Here is a 15,474-nt window from a genome sequence, read left to right on the forward strand (position 1 = left end):
GCCTTGTGCCTCAGCATGGCTGCAGTCCAACGACTGAAACAAGTAAAAGATAAAACATGGTAGTGCTCCAGCATGACTGCAGCCACATGGCTGAAATAAATAAAAGATATATATATCAAACACTAATTTTGGCATAGGTGAGTCGCTAAAGTATTATATAGCCAAACAGAATAGATAAGTTTCAATTTTGATGAGGCCTGTCCATATTCTATTGATCTGTTTGTGCCTCCCTACTAAGAAGGTTAGAGAACATGTAAAAGGAAGACTTCAATTATCTGTCCAAATTATATACAGTATTGATTGTCTAACCTTTTCCAATATTAGTTTCTCCAAATTTGAGTTATATATTATCAGTTTCAACAATATTTCTTTATTTAGAACATGACTTCATCAAAAGTATTCATAGTAAAAAGAAAAAAAAAACAAAAAAATCACTATTTTGTGCATGACATTATAATGTATAATATTTTCAGTAGTATGTGTATAGTAATTTTTTTATTTCTTTTTTTTTCTGGGTGGAGGGGAGGGGAATTAATCAATAAGAATGTTAAAAGGTTAATGTACTATTTTATATCAGCAGTTTTCAAGAATTGTTTTATTTATTTATTTTTTTTTTTTTTTTTTTTTTGTCTTCTGTTAAGAATACAACTTGTAGTGTTTCCTCTCGTTATAAATAGAAATAAATTATTGAGAAATCTGCAATTTGGTTTGACTGAAAGCAATGTTCCTGCAGCTGTGAAACCTTAACACTTTCACTATGATATTTCTGTTGAAATACACCCTCTTTGACTTTTTTTTTCCAATTAATTTTTTTTTTAAATAATGAAGAATTTAGTGAAACAACTCTGTCACTATTAAGCTAGTGTTTAGAACTTAAATCAAGATGAAATTTTAATGGGAAATTCTAATCAAGATCATTTTAACCCTTTAGCATTTAAACCAGCCATATGTAGCCCAAATATTCTAGCCATTTTATGTTCAAACTAGCCAGATCTGACCTCTAACACCTACTTGACAATGTCATTCTGAAACTAAACAATCACATCATCAACATTTTTGAAGTTGTGAGATCATGCATGACAAATTCAAAACACTGTGAATGAATAAGCATTATATTTGACAGATTAATCTGAATGCTAAAGGGTTAGAATTGGAAGCTTGTACCATAGACTCAGGGTCAGTCTTGGGAAACTTGTATCAAAAGGGTTAACTCTTTAGCATTTAAACCGGCCATATCCGGCCCAAATATTTTACCTGTTTTATATTCAAATTGGCCAAATCCAGCCTCTCACACCTACCCTACAATGTCATTTTGAAAATAAACAATTATATCCTCAGAATCTCAAAGCTATGAGATAAAGCAGTATTAATACAAAACAATGTGGATAAATAATTATTATATTTGACAGATTAATCTGAATGCTAAAGGGTTAAAGACATTTTAAGCTTCCCCATTCAAGAAGGAAAGAGGAAATGCTTGAAACTTAGTGTAAAACTTGCCAAAATCTTTCAATTAATACTTAGATTATATGCACACTTACACAGACACACACTATTCCTTAGATTAGAGTTCTTTGCATAAATTATCAGAAGCATTTTCCTACTAATATATAAGTAAAGAATCACTTATCTATTTATCTGACATGCTAAACATAGTTGTTATTTTTGGAGAGTGGCTGGATTGGGTTAGTTTTTAGATAGTCAAGCTTAAAGCATGCTGAATTTTTATGGCATGTTTTAAGGATATTTTTAGCATAATGATCATATCTATGAAGAGAAGTTTGAAAAAATTTAAAAAGAAAAAAAAAATGCACTGAAACTAAAAAATGCTAAGAAAACTGGAAGGTTTCAAACATTTACCATCAACTGGTATGGAAGTGGTTGCACATAAAAGTGATTATACTGTAATTAAAATGGTAGCTACCAGAATTTCTTGGCGTGAATTTTTAAATATTATATTTGGTCTGAGTATAAAGTTTTCAAGATGTTTTGAATACTGGAAAGCAGAATGAAGTTTTCTGCACCTGTATCCGCTATATGTTTAGTTACAAAGTAAACATGTTTATAAACATAGTGACAAACTAAACATATTTTAGAAGTTTTTACATGTTTACTGACATGTTCCACTATCAATGTGGTTAGTAACAGTAAACATGTTATCTAGAGGAAAATATGTCTTGCAGTAAATCTGTTTCCTTTTTTCTGTATTTTAGTTTGTTTGTTGGTATATTTGATATTTTGGTCATCGGTTTTTTTTAAAGCTATTTAAAAAAAAAATTATAGATAAGGGATGACTTAGAATAACTATATTTAGCCATTGCTTGTTTACAAGCAATGGCTGATGTTTTTATCTTGAAATAGTTAATCAAACTAAGATTAGCAACAAGATTAAGCCTACAACAAAGAATCGAAACAAGAAAGTGGAATAGCACATATGTGTGTGGAGCGGTGGTGGTAAAAGCAGCACAACTAGCAAATGAAAGAATACCTGTATTATTCAATGTATCACCAACTTCATTTTAATCTCTTTGGGGATTTTAGAATTGTCTCCCTTGTCTTTCTCGAAAAGAATTATCATTAACACTAGTGATTTTTCTTTCCATTACAGTTGTAATTTTGAATTTTTTTTTTCCTTTCTGCTCTACATTAACTCTTCATCATATGAACCAGCCATATCCGGCTCAAATATTTTACCTATTTCACATTGAAAACTGGCCATATCTGACCTATCACACCTACCCTACAATGTCATTCTAAAATTAAGCTAGCCCATCATCAAAATCATGAACGTATGAGATAATGCATGATTGATTAATTCAAAACAATGTGAATAAATAAGCTTTACATTTGACAATAATCTGAATTTAGAGGGTTAAATACATCGGCTCCCACTTACATTTAGAGATTGTTCTTGTGTAACTTTGGTCAGCCTTGCTTTAGCAGACCTCTGTATGTAGTAAGTGGATTAACTGGGTGTTCTTGACACATGCAGCATTCAAAATATATCATATTGAGGAAAGGAGGAGGAAGAATGCATGGTATGTATGTGTGTGTGTGTGTGTGTGTGTGTGTATGTATGTAGGCTTTTTGTGTTTGTCTGAACTAGGAGTGGGGAAATTGGGTACAGAGGATAATGTTGTTAATTAGCTCCAGTTCATCTTTGATTGAGTTGACTAATGATCAAAGGCCTTCAAGCCTTGACCATCTTGTCTATTTTATAAAGTACTGGCTTAAAAGCCATACTCCATGCAGACTTTTAAACTAGCTCCTGTGGAGGGCTAATTGAGCCTGCAGCACAATACTAAAGACTACAATATGTCTATAATGACCATATGCCCTGGTGGTGTTTGATCAGCGGTTAAAGATGGATGAGAATTCTGTAATGCAATCATTCTATTGTTCCAGTCCCAAGTTGAATCCCAACTGTTGGCCAATTTGTCTCAAAGTTCTTATCTCGATGTAAAATTAACAAAGTGAATATCATTTATTTCTCCCTTAATCTCTGACATCATCTGACAAATGCCAACCAAGATGGTGTGAATCAGCCAAGCTTTACCTGCTTGAAGTAGCAACCCAAATGCTTTTAAATCAGATCCCAAAGTTGGATGTTCAAGAACCAAATGAAGGGCAGATTTTCAATCTCAGGATCATTCTGATTCCAAAATGGTATAATTTGTCTATATAGAACAAATGTAGACTGAGATACATGGGTCCCAGACAGACAGAATTTTGCTTTTATTATAATAGATAATACAGCAGGGTATGATCATCATCAAGTGGTTTTGGGGGCAAGCACAAAGACACTCACTGACACCCACAAAGACATATATGCAATGGGCTTCTGCACAGTTTCCATCTACCAAATCCACTCATAAAGCTTTGCTCAATGTGCTGTTAATGTAGAAGTCTCTTACCCAAGGTGCCAATCAGTAAGACTGAACCTGAAATGATTGGTAGCAAAATGAGCTTCTTAACCACACAGCCATGGCTACGCCTACACTTTTGAAGAAAATCACTTACTGTTATTTTAATTTAAAATTTTTTTTGTAGCTTTTAAATGAATTTATTGTTTTGATCTCCAAGAGCCAATAACCAACAGTAAGTAATAATTGGAAGACCAGGAAACAAAAACGAAAAATAATGATAGATGCATCTCTTGAGTTGTAATGGGTTATCTAGAGGTCAGTTAATGATGTGTGCATGTGCATATGTATGTACAAGTGTGCATGGCCGTTTTGATGCATCTTTTACATCATCTAACCACACACACACACACACACACACACACACACACACACACACACACACACACACACACACACACACACACACACACACACACACACAGAATTGAATAATAAAAAAAATGTATGGCTGATCAAAACAAAATGGAGAAAACAGATATCACTTGTGCTGGTGCTACAGTAGGGTTATAAGAGAGGTTAGTGAATGTTTGAAAGGGAAAGAGAGAGAGAGGCAGGCAGGCAGGCAGATCGAAAGACAGCATGTGTGTGCATGTATGCATGTATATATATATATATATATATATATATATATATATATATATATATATATATGTATGTACACACATGTAATATGTGTGTATATATATATATATATATACACACACACACACACACACGTGTGTGTAATATAATTGTGTATACATGTGTGTGTGTGTATATATATATATATATATATATATATGCACATATCTGTATGGAGCAGCAGTTCTGTATGCTCACATATACACACATGTATATGTACATTCTGAGAAAGAATAAATGTTTAAAAAGGAAAAATAGAGGGGGTTTTTTTTTCTCTAAAGTTTCAATAAGCTTAAAGAGAGTGTATGCGTGTGTGTGTTTCAATAAGTTCAGAGATTGTGTGTGTGTGTGTGTGTATTTGCACATGATTGTTTGTGAAGCCATGTATGTATGTTAGCTTACATGTGCAGACCTCTTCATCTAGCTCTGCCAACACACACACACACACACACATTGAAGAAAGGAAAATTGTTCGTGATACTCATAAAGGGGAAATGGAGCAATCAAATTGGACCAGATTGTAAGAATTATTGTTCAGTCAGATGTTTTCATTATTCATTATGTATTTTTGAAGTATTTTACTTTTATTTTTGTACCTCCAATCAAATTTATATTTTATTTATTTTATTTTTTTTTAACTTGTTATTAAAAAAAAATCATTATTCCTTTAATGTAGGAGGGAGTTCTGTTGAGTAGATGTTAAACTGCTGGCAATCCTACTACATAACCCCCCCCCCCCACCTCTCTTCAGTTTCTCTGTGTGGCTACCTATTTCATTTGTGATTTTACCTTGTGCAAAAGTTGGCTGTCTGAATAAAGCACCCTTCTTGAGCCCTATGGATCCATAGGGACTAGTTCCTTGGTTTCCATGGCATATATATATAGTTACCCCCTGTATGAGACACCAGTTCATCACAGGATTACTTATTTTGCCTGTTGAGTGGACTGGAGCAATGTGAAATGACGTGTTTTGCTCAAGAACATAACATGTTGCCCGTTCCAGGAGCTGAAATCATAATCTTACATGAGTCCAGTGCCCTTACCACCAGAACACTCCCCTCCACAAGCTATCTGAATGGATGAAGTTTTGTAGTGGGGATAAGAGGTGGAGATAATTTTAATAGATCAAGAGTTCATGTTAAACAGTATTTTATATATATATACATACATATATATACATACATATATATTTGTATGTATTTCAAAAGGCCAGCCTTGTCATACACTGTGTCATGCTGAATCTCTCTAAGAACTGCATTAAAGGTACACGTATCTGTGGAATACTCAACCACTTGCATGTTAATTTCATGAGCAGGCTGTTCTGTCGATCGTATCAACTGGGACCCTCGTCGTCGTAACCAACAGAGTGGTCTTTTTTTTAAATTTAGCGTGTGTGTGTGTGTATATATATATATATATATATATATATATATAGGCACAGGCATGGCTGTGTGGTAAGAAGTTTGCTTCCTAACCACATAGTTCCAGGATCAATCCACTGCATGGCATCTTGAGCCAGTGCCTGCTGCTATATTTAGTATGCCTGGCTGTGTGTACTTAAATCACTTTCATAATTTTCAATGTGTCTATCTTTTCTCTCTTAATATATATGAAGGAAAATTTTCTGAAACTAAATATAAAAAGAACCTTTAAAAAAAAAAAAAAAAGAAAAAGAGTGACATTCTGTGTTTTTTCTTTTTAAGATCTCTGTGAAGATTTTTTTATATAATTAATAATTATTAAGAAAAATCTTTTTTCAAATATTATGACTATATCAAGAATTCTCTGCAAAAACTTTTTTGAATACACACAGACACACACACAAACTACTGTTGTCTATGAACTCAATTGGTTGAACACTGCTTTAGAATGCAAGTATTCTTTATCTTAGCTGTCTGCAGCTAAGTGGAAAGCAAGCTATTAGTGTCTGCCTTAATACAACCATCCACAATTGTAACAATGTAAAATACTAAATTTTGCAATATATTTTACTGAAAAATTGCCAAAATATAGAGATTTTCTTTTCTTTTTTTTTTCCTCCTCTTTGATTCTTTGTGGTGGTTATTGTTTAGTTCCAGGTCAGTTCTGGTTTTGTGCAGACTTAAGTTCAAAGGTATTACAGTTATGATTACTCCATATTTCTCTCAAGTATTGTGTATCGCGGGCTATATTATCTAAATGTGTTCCTCCATTTTCCAAGACAGTAGGGTCTAATTGATATTTTCTTCACTTTATATGATATAAAATTCAAATTATAGGCTGAAAAAATATTTTGAAAAAAAAAAAAAAAACAACCTTTTCTATCCACAAGAATATTTATCTGGAATTTATTTTTCAACTGTAAAAATAAAAAGCTAAAAGTTATTTCCTTATGATTTTGCCTTTCATCTCCGTGGGGTCGATAAAGTACCAGTAACATACCGAGATCAATAGAATTGACTAATCCTTTCCCCCGAGTCTCTGGCTGTGTGCCTAAATCATAAATCATTTAAGACACCAAGCAGGCAGAATCATCAAAGCTTTGGAAAAAATGCTTTGTAGTATTTGTACTGACTCGTCTTCTGAGTTCAGATCCTGCCAAGGTTAACTTTGCCTTTCATCCATATGGCATTGATAAAATAAAGTAGCCGCAAAAACTGGGGTGATATAACCAATTAAGCCCCTTTCCTTAAAGTTGCTGGCCTTGTGTCAAAATTTGAAATCATTATTTGTAGTAGTAGTAGTCAGGCAATGAGCCGGCAGAATCGTTAAATCGCTGGACAAAATACTTTGCTGTATTTCATCAATCTTTACATTCTGAGTTTAAATTCCTCCAAGGTCAACTTTACCTTTCATCCATATGGCATTGATAAAATAAAGTAGCCGCAAAAACTGGGGTGATATAACCAATTAAGCACCTTTCCTTAAAATTGCTGGCCTTGTGTCAAAATTTGAAATCATTATTATTATTATTATTAGTAGTAGTAGTAGTAGTAGTAGTAGTAGTAGTAGTAGTAGTAGTAGTCAGGCAATGAGCTAGCAGAATCGTTAAATCGCTGAACAAAATACTTTGCTGTATTTCATCCATCTTTACATTCTGGGTTCAAATTCCTCCAAGGTCGACATTGCCTTTTATCCTTTTGGGGTCAATGAAACAAGTACTAGTTGAGTTCTGAGTACTGGGGTCAATGTAATCAACTAGCCCTCTTCACCAAAAGTGGAGACCTTGTGCGTATAACAGAAAGGATCATTATTATTATTAAGGTGGTGAGCTGGCAGAATCGTTAGCATGCCAGGAAAAATGCTTAGCAGCATTTCATGTGTCTGCACTTCTGGGTTCAGATTCCACCGAGGTCAACTTTGCCTTTCACCCTTTTGGTAGGGGTCGATAAATTGGTACCAGTGAAACACTGTGGATTGATGTAATCAACTGAACCCCTCCCTCAAGATTTCAGGCCTTGTGTCTTTAGTAGAAAGGATTATTATTATTTCCTCCTTTTGTTTTCTAACTGCAAATCTTGCTGGGTGGGGGTGGGGCTCAATAATAGGTAATCACAATCAAGTTCTGGGGTAAATTTAATCAACTGTGCTCTGTCCCCAAATTTGTGGCTTTGTAACCAAATATTAAAAAAAAAAAATTCGATAACCCAAGGTAGGTAACATTTATCTTACGTTTATTTTCGTTTTTTTTTTCATTTCTTTTTTTGTTTCATTTTTTTTTTTCTTTTTTAAACCTTGTTGCATTTTTTATTACATTAAACGAACATTATTTTTTTTCCTTTGTTTATTCCTTTAGCAGTCTAAAGGCTTCTGGAAGAAGGCCCACCCCACCATATACCGTGCTGTAGTGTCCCGTAAATCCAAACCTGCGTTAGTAAATGACCATTCTGTAATCAGTTTCCACAGCCTTCTCTCACCTTCTTCTTCGTTTATTTTCTTAATTACTACTATGGCGTTTCTTGTTTTTCTCTCTTCTGTTGCAGTAAACGGCATGTGAAATTTCAGTCACCTGCTACCTCATCTCCTAGGCGTGCAGTACTGATGCAGTCTACACCACCTGCATCTACATCCACTACGAGTCTTACGGCTAACAATAACACTACTGTCTCTACTAACACTAGTACCACTACAACTACAACTATTGCTACTACTGCTACTACTACTACTTCTACTACTACTACTACAACTGCTGTCTCTTCTACCTGCCCGCCTTCCCCTCCTTCTCCACCACCGCCTCCCCCTCTCCCTCCGCCTCCACTGCCTTTGCCCCCTCCGCCATCTTCTTCTCTACCTCCTCCGCCGTCCCCTTCGAACCTACCACCTCTCCCTCCCCCTCCGTTGCCTCCACCGCCGGCAGACTTCTCCAACGAATCCGAACCCGACACCGAGTCCGAGTCCACTGCTCTCGCCCCGCTCTTGCCTCCGCCTCCGCCTCTCCCCCCTCCTCCACCGCCGCCCCTCCCACCTCCGCCTCTGCCTTCCCAACACCCCAAGCTGTCCCACTTTCACCACCAACAGCAACACCTCCTCCACCACCACCACCACCATCACCATCATCATCACTACCAGCAGCACTCGTCAGTGGACCGAGATCGGGACAGGCCAATGTCTCCGCTTGCCCAACCTCGATCACAGCACGCGTCTCCATGCTCCACCCCTCCCGTGGTAGCAACTTGCCACAGACACACAGAACAAGAACCAGACAACTCAATATTTACCTTCCCTTGCAGCTCTCCTCTTCCCGAAGATATCATCACTCCCTCCTCCCCGACCATTAACCAGTCTGGTGGCCTCAAATCGTCCACGTCACCTGCTAAATGCTCCAGTACAGCTATCCGACGCCGGTCTTCAGACTCAGACTTGAGTACCACTCCAAAAGGTAATAATAATAATGCAATAATCATAAATATGAATCACTCTAATACGTATTAACCCTTGAAAAGCAAAAAAAAATATATATATATATATATATATATTATGAGGAAAAAAACTAAACAAGGAAGAAAAGAGATTTTCTTTTTTTTTCTTTTGGCTAATTTAACCAAACCATTTGATCGCATTTGTTTTAATTTTTGCTTCTTTTTTCCTCAATATTAATAATAATGATTTCTTTCATTGGTCAGAAGGGTTTTACTGTTACTACTATTATTAGTACTACTAATAATAATAACAATAGTAATGATGGGAAACCCTGTTGTATCAGACCCTCAAAAAGTTCTTCTTGTGGGTGCTGCACACATCCTTAGAAAAACACTGTCAACCTGAAAATATCTATAAAAAAACAATCATGTGATGATGATGATGATTCAGGGAGAAATATTAGTTTACTTGGAAACAAGTGAGGGTTGGCAACAGGAAGAGCAATCATCCATAGAAAAACTGCCTCAACAAATTCAGTGTGACCCATGTGAACATGGAAAATGGTGATCAATGATGAATGCTCCAATTATTCAATCAGTGGAGCAACTTGCTCACTGAATTTTAATGTAGGTGGCTGAGTATTCCACAGACAATGTACTCTTGATTCTCAGGGAGAACTGGCATGATGCAATATGTGTCAGTCTATCCTGCAGGCTTCCATACAGTTTCTGTCTACCCAAATTTCACTCACAATACTTATGTTGATCTGTGTCTATAATAAGAGACAAATCATCCAAGATGCCATAGAGTAGGGTTGAACCTGGAACCTCATAATTGCAAGGCAAACTTGACCAGGTTTGTGTCCATCACTTATACTATTGTTGTTACTGGTTAAATATATAAAAACAACAGAGTTAGTATTTCAATTAATTTGTTTTGGATGGCATCTTAAATAATTCCTTCACTTTTTTTTATATTTGTGATTTTAATTTCAATATTCTACATTTTGGAATCATTCAAATTAAAAACAAAAATCAAAATAAATAAGAAATAAAATGAGGAAAAAAGATTTCTAAAAATCAAAACAACCAGAAAATTAAAGTATTAACAGAATAATACTAATTGCTCGACTAAATAAGTAAGAGAGATTGTTGTTTTTTGTATTCTCTCCGCCCTTCTAAAGTCAACCTACAAAATAAACCAAAATAGATTTTTCTCAGGGAATTTAAAAAAAAAATACTTTTGGGGTTTTACAGTAGCTTGTCTTAGTGACATTAATACATAGGATTTTGAATTTAGCTTATTAGGAACTGCATTGGTATTGTCCCTGTAGTCTTTGTTGATGTTACATATGCTTCTGACAAACAAGTTGTGCAATATCAATAACAATATCAATGGTCCAAGTGCTGCACTGGCTGCTGAGCATTTTTAAGTGCAAATAGTCAGTTGAGCACCAAATGAAGCCACCTTAATTGTGTTTGCTGCAATAACCACTGGAATGTTGAATAATTCTGGAGTAATCTGGATAATGAAATAAACACGACATGGCATGACTGCCACTACTCAGCACTCTATAGTGCTAAACATTGAAAAACATGGGCTTGGAACAAGATGAAGTTGAGTGGGTCTGAGATGCACACTGATGGACCACTCTCACGTTGTTTGATTGGTTAATTCTGTTTGCATAAAGTGAACCAGAGTTATTTAACACAGCTGCTTTGTGGAATGATTTATTGAACATTAAAAAAAAAATGGTTAAGGTAGTAAATAAACTCCTACTGAAAATCCAGATGGAGGCGCCCTAAGACAGATATGTATGGTTATATTTAACTGATATCTGGTATCTCTTGCTGCTCCATGGATGCTACAAACAGATTGACTTGTCTTACCTTTACAGTGTATCAATAAGTGGAGAGGTAGTAAGTGTACCTGGGGCCAGTCATTTTTGTCTGGAAACAGCCCAGGCACAACCAACCTATGCAACATAAACACTTTTATAATATAAATGACATTATATTTCTTCAAATTTGATAAGCTTTGAAGACAGTAAAGTAATGACCTTGTAGATATAGCATATCCTTTAGATTTCATACTTTATTTGCTCTTGATTTGTCTGTTCTCTTGTGACTGATGTAAACTAAAAGTCAAATGATAACAAGAGTACCCAGAGAGCACAAACCTCCGGCAAGGCAACACCAACGTCCTCTCAATGATTAGCCGGAGATGGTTTTTAAAATGAGAATATCTGAAATAAACTCAACTGCTCTCACAAATGAGAATACTAAAAATGAACCCTACTGCTCTCAAAATTTAAGTAAAAAAACTGGAAAAATAATCCAGAATACTTGTTCAGTACCGGATTGATCCCACAATCTAATCAGTTCATATCAGTCACAAGGCCAAACATCCTTGAAAGTTTCATACGAATCCATCCAGATATCTTGTCTACGGACAAACAAACAAACACAACTGAAAACAATACCTCCACCTTCACTAAGGCGGAGGTAATAAATATTTAGACTAGTCACCAAGAAGTCATTGATTTTTGTGAACCTAATTATTGAAATCAAAGGAAAATTTCTTGAAACAATTATTTTATTAATCTTGTTAAGGATTCTTTATTAGTTCCCAATGTGTATCTCTATATTGGTGGTTTGGAGATGTAGCTTCTTCAGTGACTAGTTTTCTTATACTATATAGACAGATCTTGCAAAAGTTGGGCATTTGTATATATTGTTGCAGTATATTATTTGACAATTAGATGACCTTTTAATCATGAAAATGAAGTTGTATTGTCAACCAAATGGACAGAATCAAGCTGCTATTTTGCTCTACCCAGTAATATTATTCAGTGGCTGTAGCAAGTGTTGAACTCTTGACCATGAGGTCAGAAGCTGCAAGGCTTAACCTTATTGCCATCCACTGAAGTAATAAGATGGGTAACTGTTATGTGGTTGGTTAAATAAGGATGAGAAGCAATTGAAAAACAGCCTTGAGCACCCCTTGTTTGAGTCATTCTATTTGTTAGCCATAGCTCAGTTTCATCTTTACTCAACAGTAAACGAAATTTAACATTTAAACTTAAGATAAAAAGCAAAAATATTTCCCAAAACAGACACTGCCCACTAACGTAATAATGAAACATGATTATTTTTTGGGGTTTTAAATTCAAATGTAAAACCAAAAAAAAAAACCAAAAAACAAAAGCCAGTCCCATTCAGTTGATAGAGGGAAATAATTATATTCCCCCCAAAAAGATACAAAGTTAGATACGTTATTTAAGAGTAGTGTGGATTAGCAAGTGGTGAGTTTTAAGGTAAGTGATGTTTTTATGGATAAACCCTTGAGGACTATTTCAAATTTGGCTGAGATTGTCATGTTTAACAAACTAAATTGCACTTTTGCCTTATAGTTAAGAAATGCATTTTTTTTAGCTTTCTTTTGTCTGTCTGTGTGTATGTGTGAGTCTGTGTATATGTCTGACCACAATATATACCCATTCTTGTTAATTTTTCGTTGAATATCACTTTGTTTCCAGTTGTATCCAGTGTTTTTTGTTGTTTTAATTAATTTGGTATTGCATTTCAAAGAGATCACCACGTTAATTGCACATTACAAATATTTTTTTAAAAAAAGTAATAATTACACACCCAGCATAGCTGTCAGCATGTTTTTTTTATACACCACATCCTCAACACACTCTTATAATTGCATGGTTTTTCATAAATTTATCATAATTATTTTGCATGCTTCACTGTTTGTTCATAACAGTATTTATGGATTTGATTTATATTGGAGAGAAAAAAATAGATCAGCATTTAGGATTATCTATACCATTTTTTTTTAATGGTAATTGGTGTTTGTATTTATCAGGATATAAATTGATGTTTTTAAAGGAAATTAGCCTTCTTTAATCAGACGTCTTGATTTTTTTTTTCAAACTGCAAGCATACTGGGTTTTTTGATACTTCCTTACTATAATAGATAAACCAACTAAAGCTAAACACGTAAAGAATTTCATGTATGGATATTGATTTGTATATATATATATATATATATATATATATATATATATATTGGAAAAATTGAGTCATTGCCAAAGTAGCTTGTTGAATAATTCATTGAAATAAAGAAAAAGGTGTCCTGCTTGATAATAATAATAATTATTATTATTCACTTAACTTCTGAGTTATCTTTGTCATATCTCAGCTTCATCCTGCAGCTTAGAAATGCAACACTTTTCTCAACACATGAGTTGTTCCAAGTATTGTTGCCAGCTGAAGTTTGGTGTCCATGGCTTTTGATGCCAGAATATTGCTCTCTTTCAGATGGTCCCAAGTGCACTGATCGCAATAGGGACCACACTCACTTTTGAGGCTCTATGGATTCATTCCATTTCCAATGCTAGGTCTTGGTACTTCTCAACTTTCTTGTCCTCTGCCTTTATTATTATTATTATTATTACTATCATCATCATTATTATTATTAAGGTGGCCAGACAAAATGTTACTAAACATTTTGTCTGTCTTTATGTGCTAAGGTTATCTTCACCCATCATCATTTTGTGGTCTATAAAGTAAGTACCAGTCAGGTATTGGAGTCAATGGAATTGACTTCACAGCCATCAAAAACTGCTGGCTTTGTGCCGGAATTTGAAATCATTATTATCATCATTATTATTGTAGGGCAGTGAGCTGGCAGAATTGTTAGCACACTGGGCAAAATGTTTAATGGCATTTCGTCTGTCTTCAGATTTTGAGTTCAAATTCCACCAAGGTTGACTTTGCCTTTCATCTTTTCAGGGTTAATAAAGTAAGTACCAGTTACGAACTGGGGTCAATGTAATCTTCTAACCCCCTCCCAGCAAATTTTTGGCCTTGTGCCTATAGTAGAAAGGATTATCATTATTATTATTAAGGCAGCGAGCTGGCAGAATTGTTAGCGCGCTGGACGAAATGCTTAGCAGTATTTTGCCTGTCGGTACATTCTGAGTTCAAATTCTGCCGCGGTCAACTTTGCCTTCCATCCTTTCGGGGTCAATTAAATAAGTACCAGTTACACACTGGAGTTGGTGTAATCGACTTAATCCCCCTCCCCGAAGCTGCCCTTGTGGCAAAAATTTGAAATCATTACTATTATTATCAATATTTTTCCACCAAAGTCAGCATTACCTTTCATCTTTCCGGGGTTGATAAAAGAAGTACCAGTCAAGTACCGAGGGTGATGTAATCAACTTACTCCCCCCTCTCAAAAACTGTTGGCCCTGTACCAAAATTTTAAACCATTATTATTATTATTATTTGGTATTAATTATTTTAAATCAATGTTATTGAAATAGTGTACTTAAGAGTTCGATTTGAACGAGATTTCAGGAATGTATTTCATGATATGTCAACAATACGTTTTATAGAATTTTTTTTTTTTTTTTTTTTTTTAATAATTTATTTTTCCCGTTCAATACTTTTGGTTTGTTGATTGATGCATGGGTTCTTTCTTTTAATTTTTCTGAAAGCTTAATGTTTTATTCCCATTTTAAGCCAGTGTTTTTCTCTTTCTGCACTTAGGGATGCTCAAAATTTTGTCAATCAAAACAAAAAATCAATATGATTGTTCTTATTTGTTGTCATGAAAAGAAATAACAACAAAAATGTATTATTGTATTTTGTCTTTTTAGTGTTCTTAAATCTACTTATTTTCTTTACAATATTTATTTGTAATCTTCAATTATAATTTTCAATTATTTTTACAAATCCTTTTTATTTTCATATGACAGAAGTTTCTCACAAATCTCCTCTTGCATTTTCAAGTTTTGCTTGTATTTGACTTCAGTTTGTCTTCTTGAAGGTCATCACTGACACATACACACACACATATTATATGTTTTTGCTGATTTTTGGTGTACTGATGTAAGTTGCTGTCTTCCTTAGTTTCAAAACTATGCTCGTCAAAGCGATTATAATCAGTCGATCCATTGAGAATATATTTACTTTGAGGATTTAGAAATTCCCACTGGAATATACCACAAAGGTTATCTCTGACAACAATTGAATTCAGAAACATTAGAGTATGCATTAAAATTTGAAATATC

General features: G+C 34.6%; 1 protein-coding gene across 11 annotated transcripts in view; it reads left to right on the forward strand.

The window, feature by feature from the left end:
* Nucleotides 1-15,474, forward strand: part of LOC106871127 (C2 domain-containing protein 5) — an 87,746-nt gene that overhangs the window by 34,475 nt on the left and 37,797 nt on the right. For 6 of the 11 annotated variants that reach the window (XM_089354811.1, XM_089354814.1, XM_089354809.1 and 3 more), the window contains one exon: nt 9,257-9,405. In XM_089354811.1, coding sequence (XP_089210937.1) covers nt 9,257-9,405 — 149 coding nt within the window. Of the gene's footprint in view, nt 1-8,509; nt 9,406-15,474 lie in introns of all 11 variants that reach the window. The other 5 variants (XM_089354805.1, XM_089354808.1, XM_089354806.1 and 2 more) reach the window with 1 other exon arrangement.

Source organism: Octopus bimaculoides, chromosome 7 (assembly GCF_046866305.1).
Source record: "Octopus bimaculoides isolate indiv1 chromosome 7, ASM4686630v1, whole genome shotgun sequence".
NCBI classification, from domain to species: Eukaryota; Metazoa; Mollusca; class Cephalopoda; order Octopoda; family Octopodidae; genus Octopus; species Octopus bimaculoides.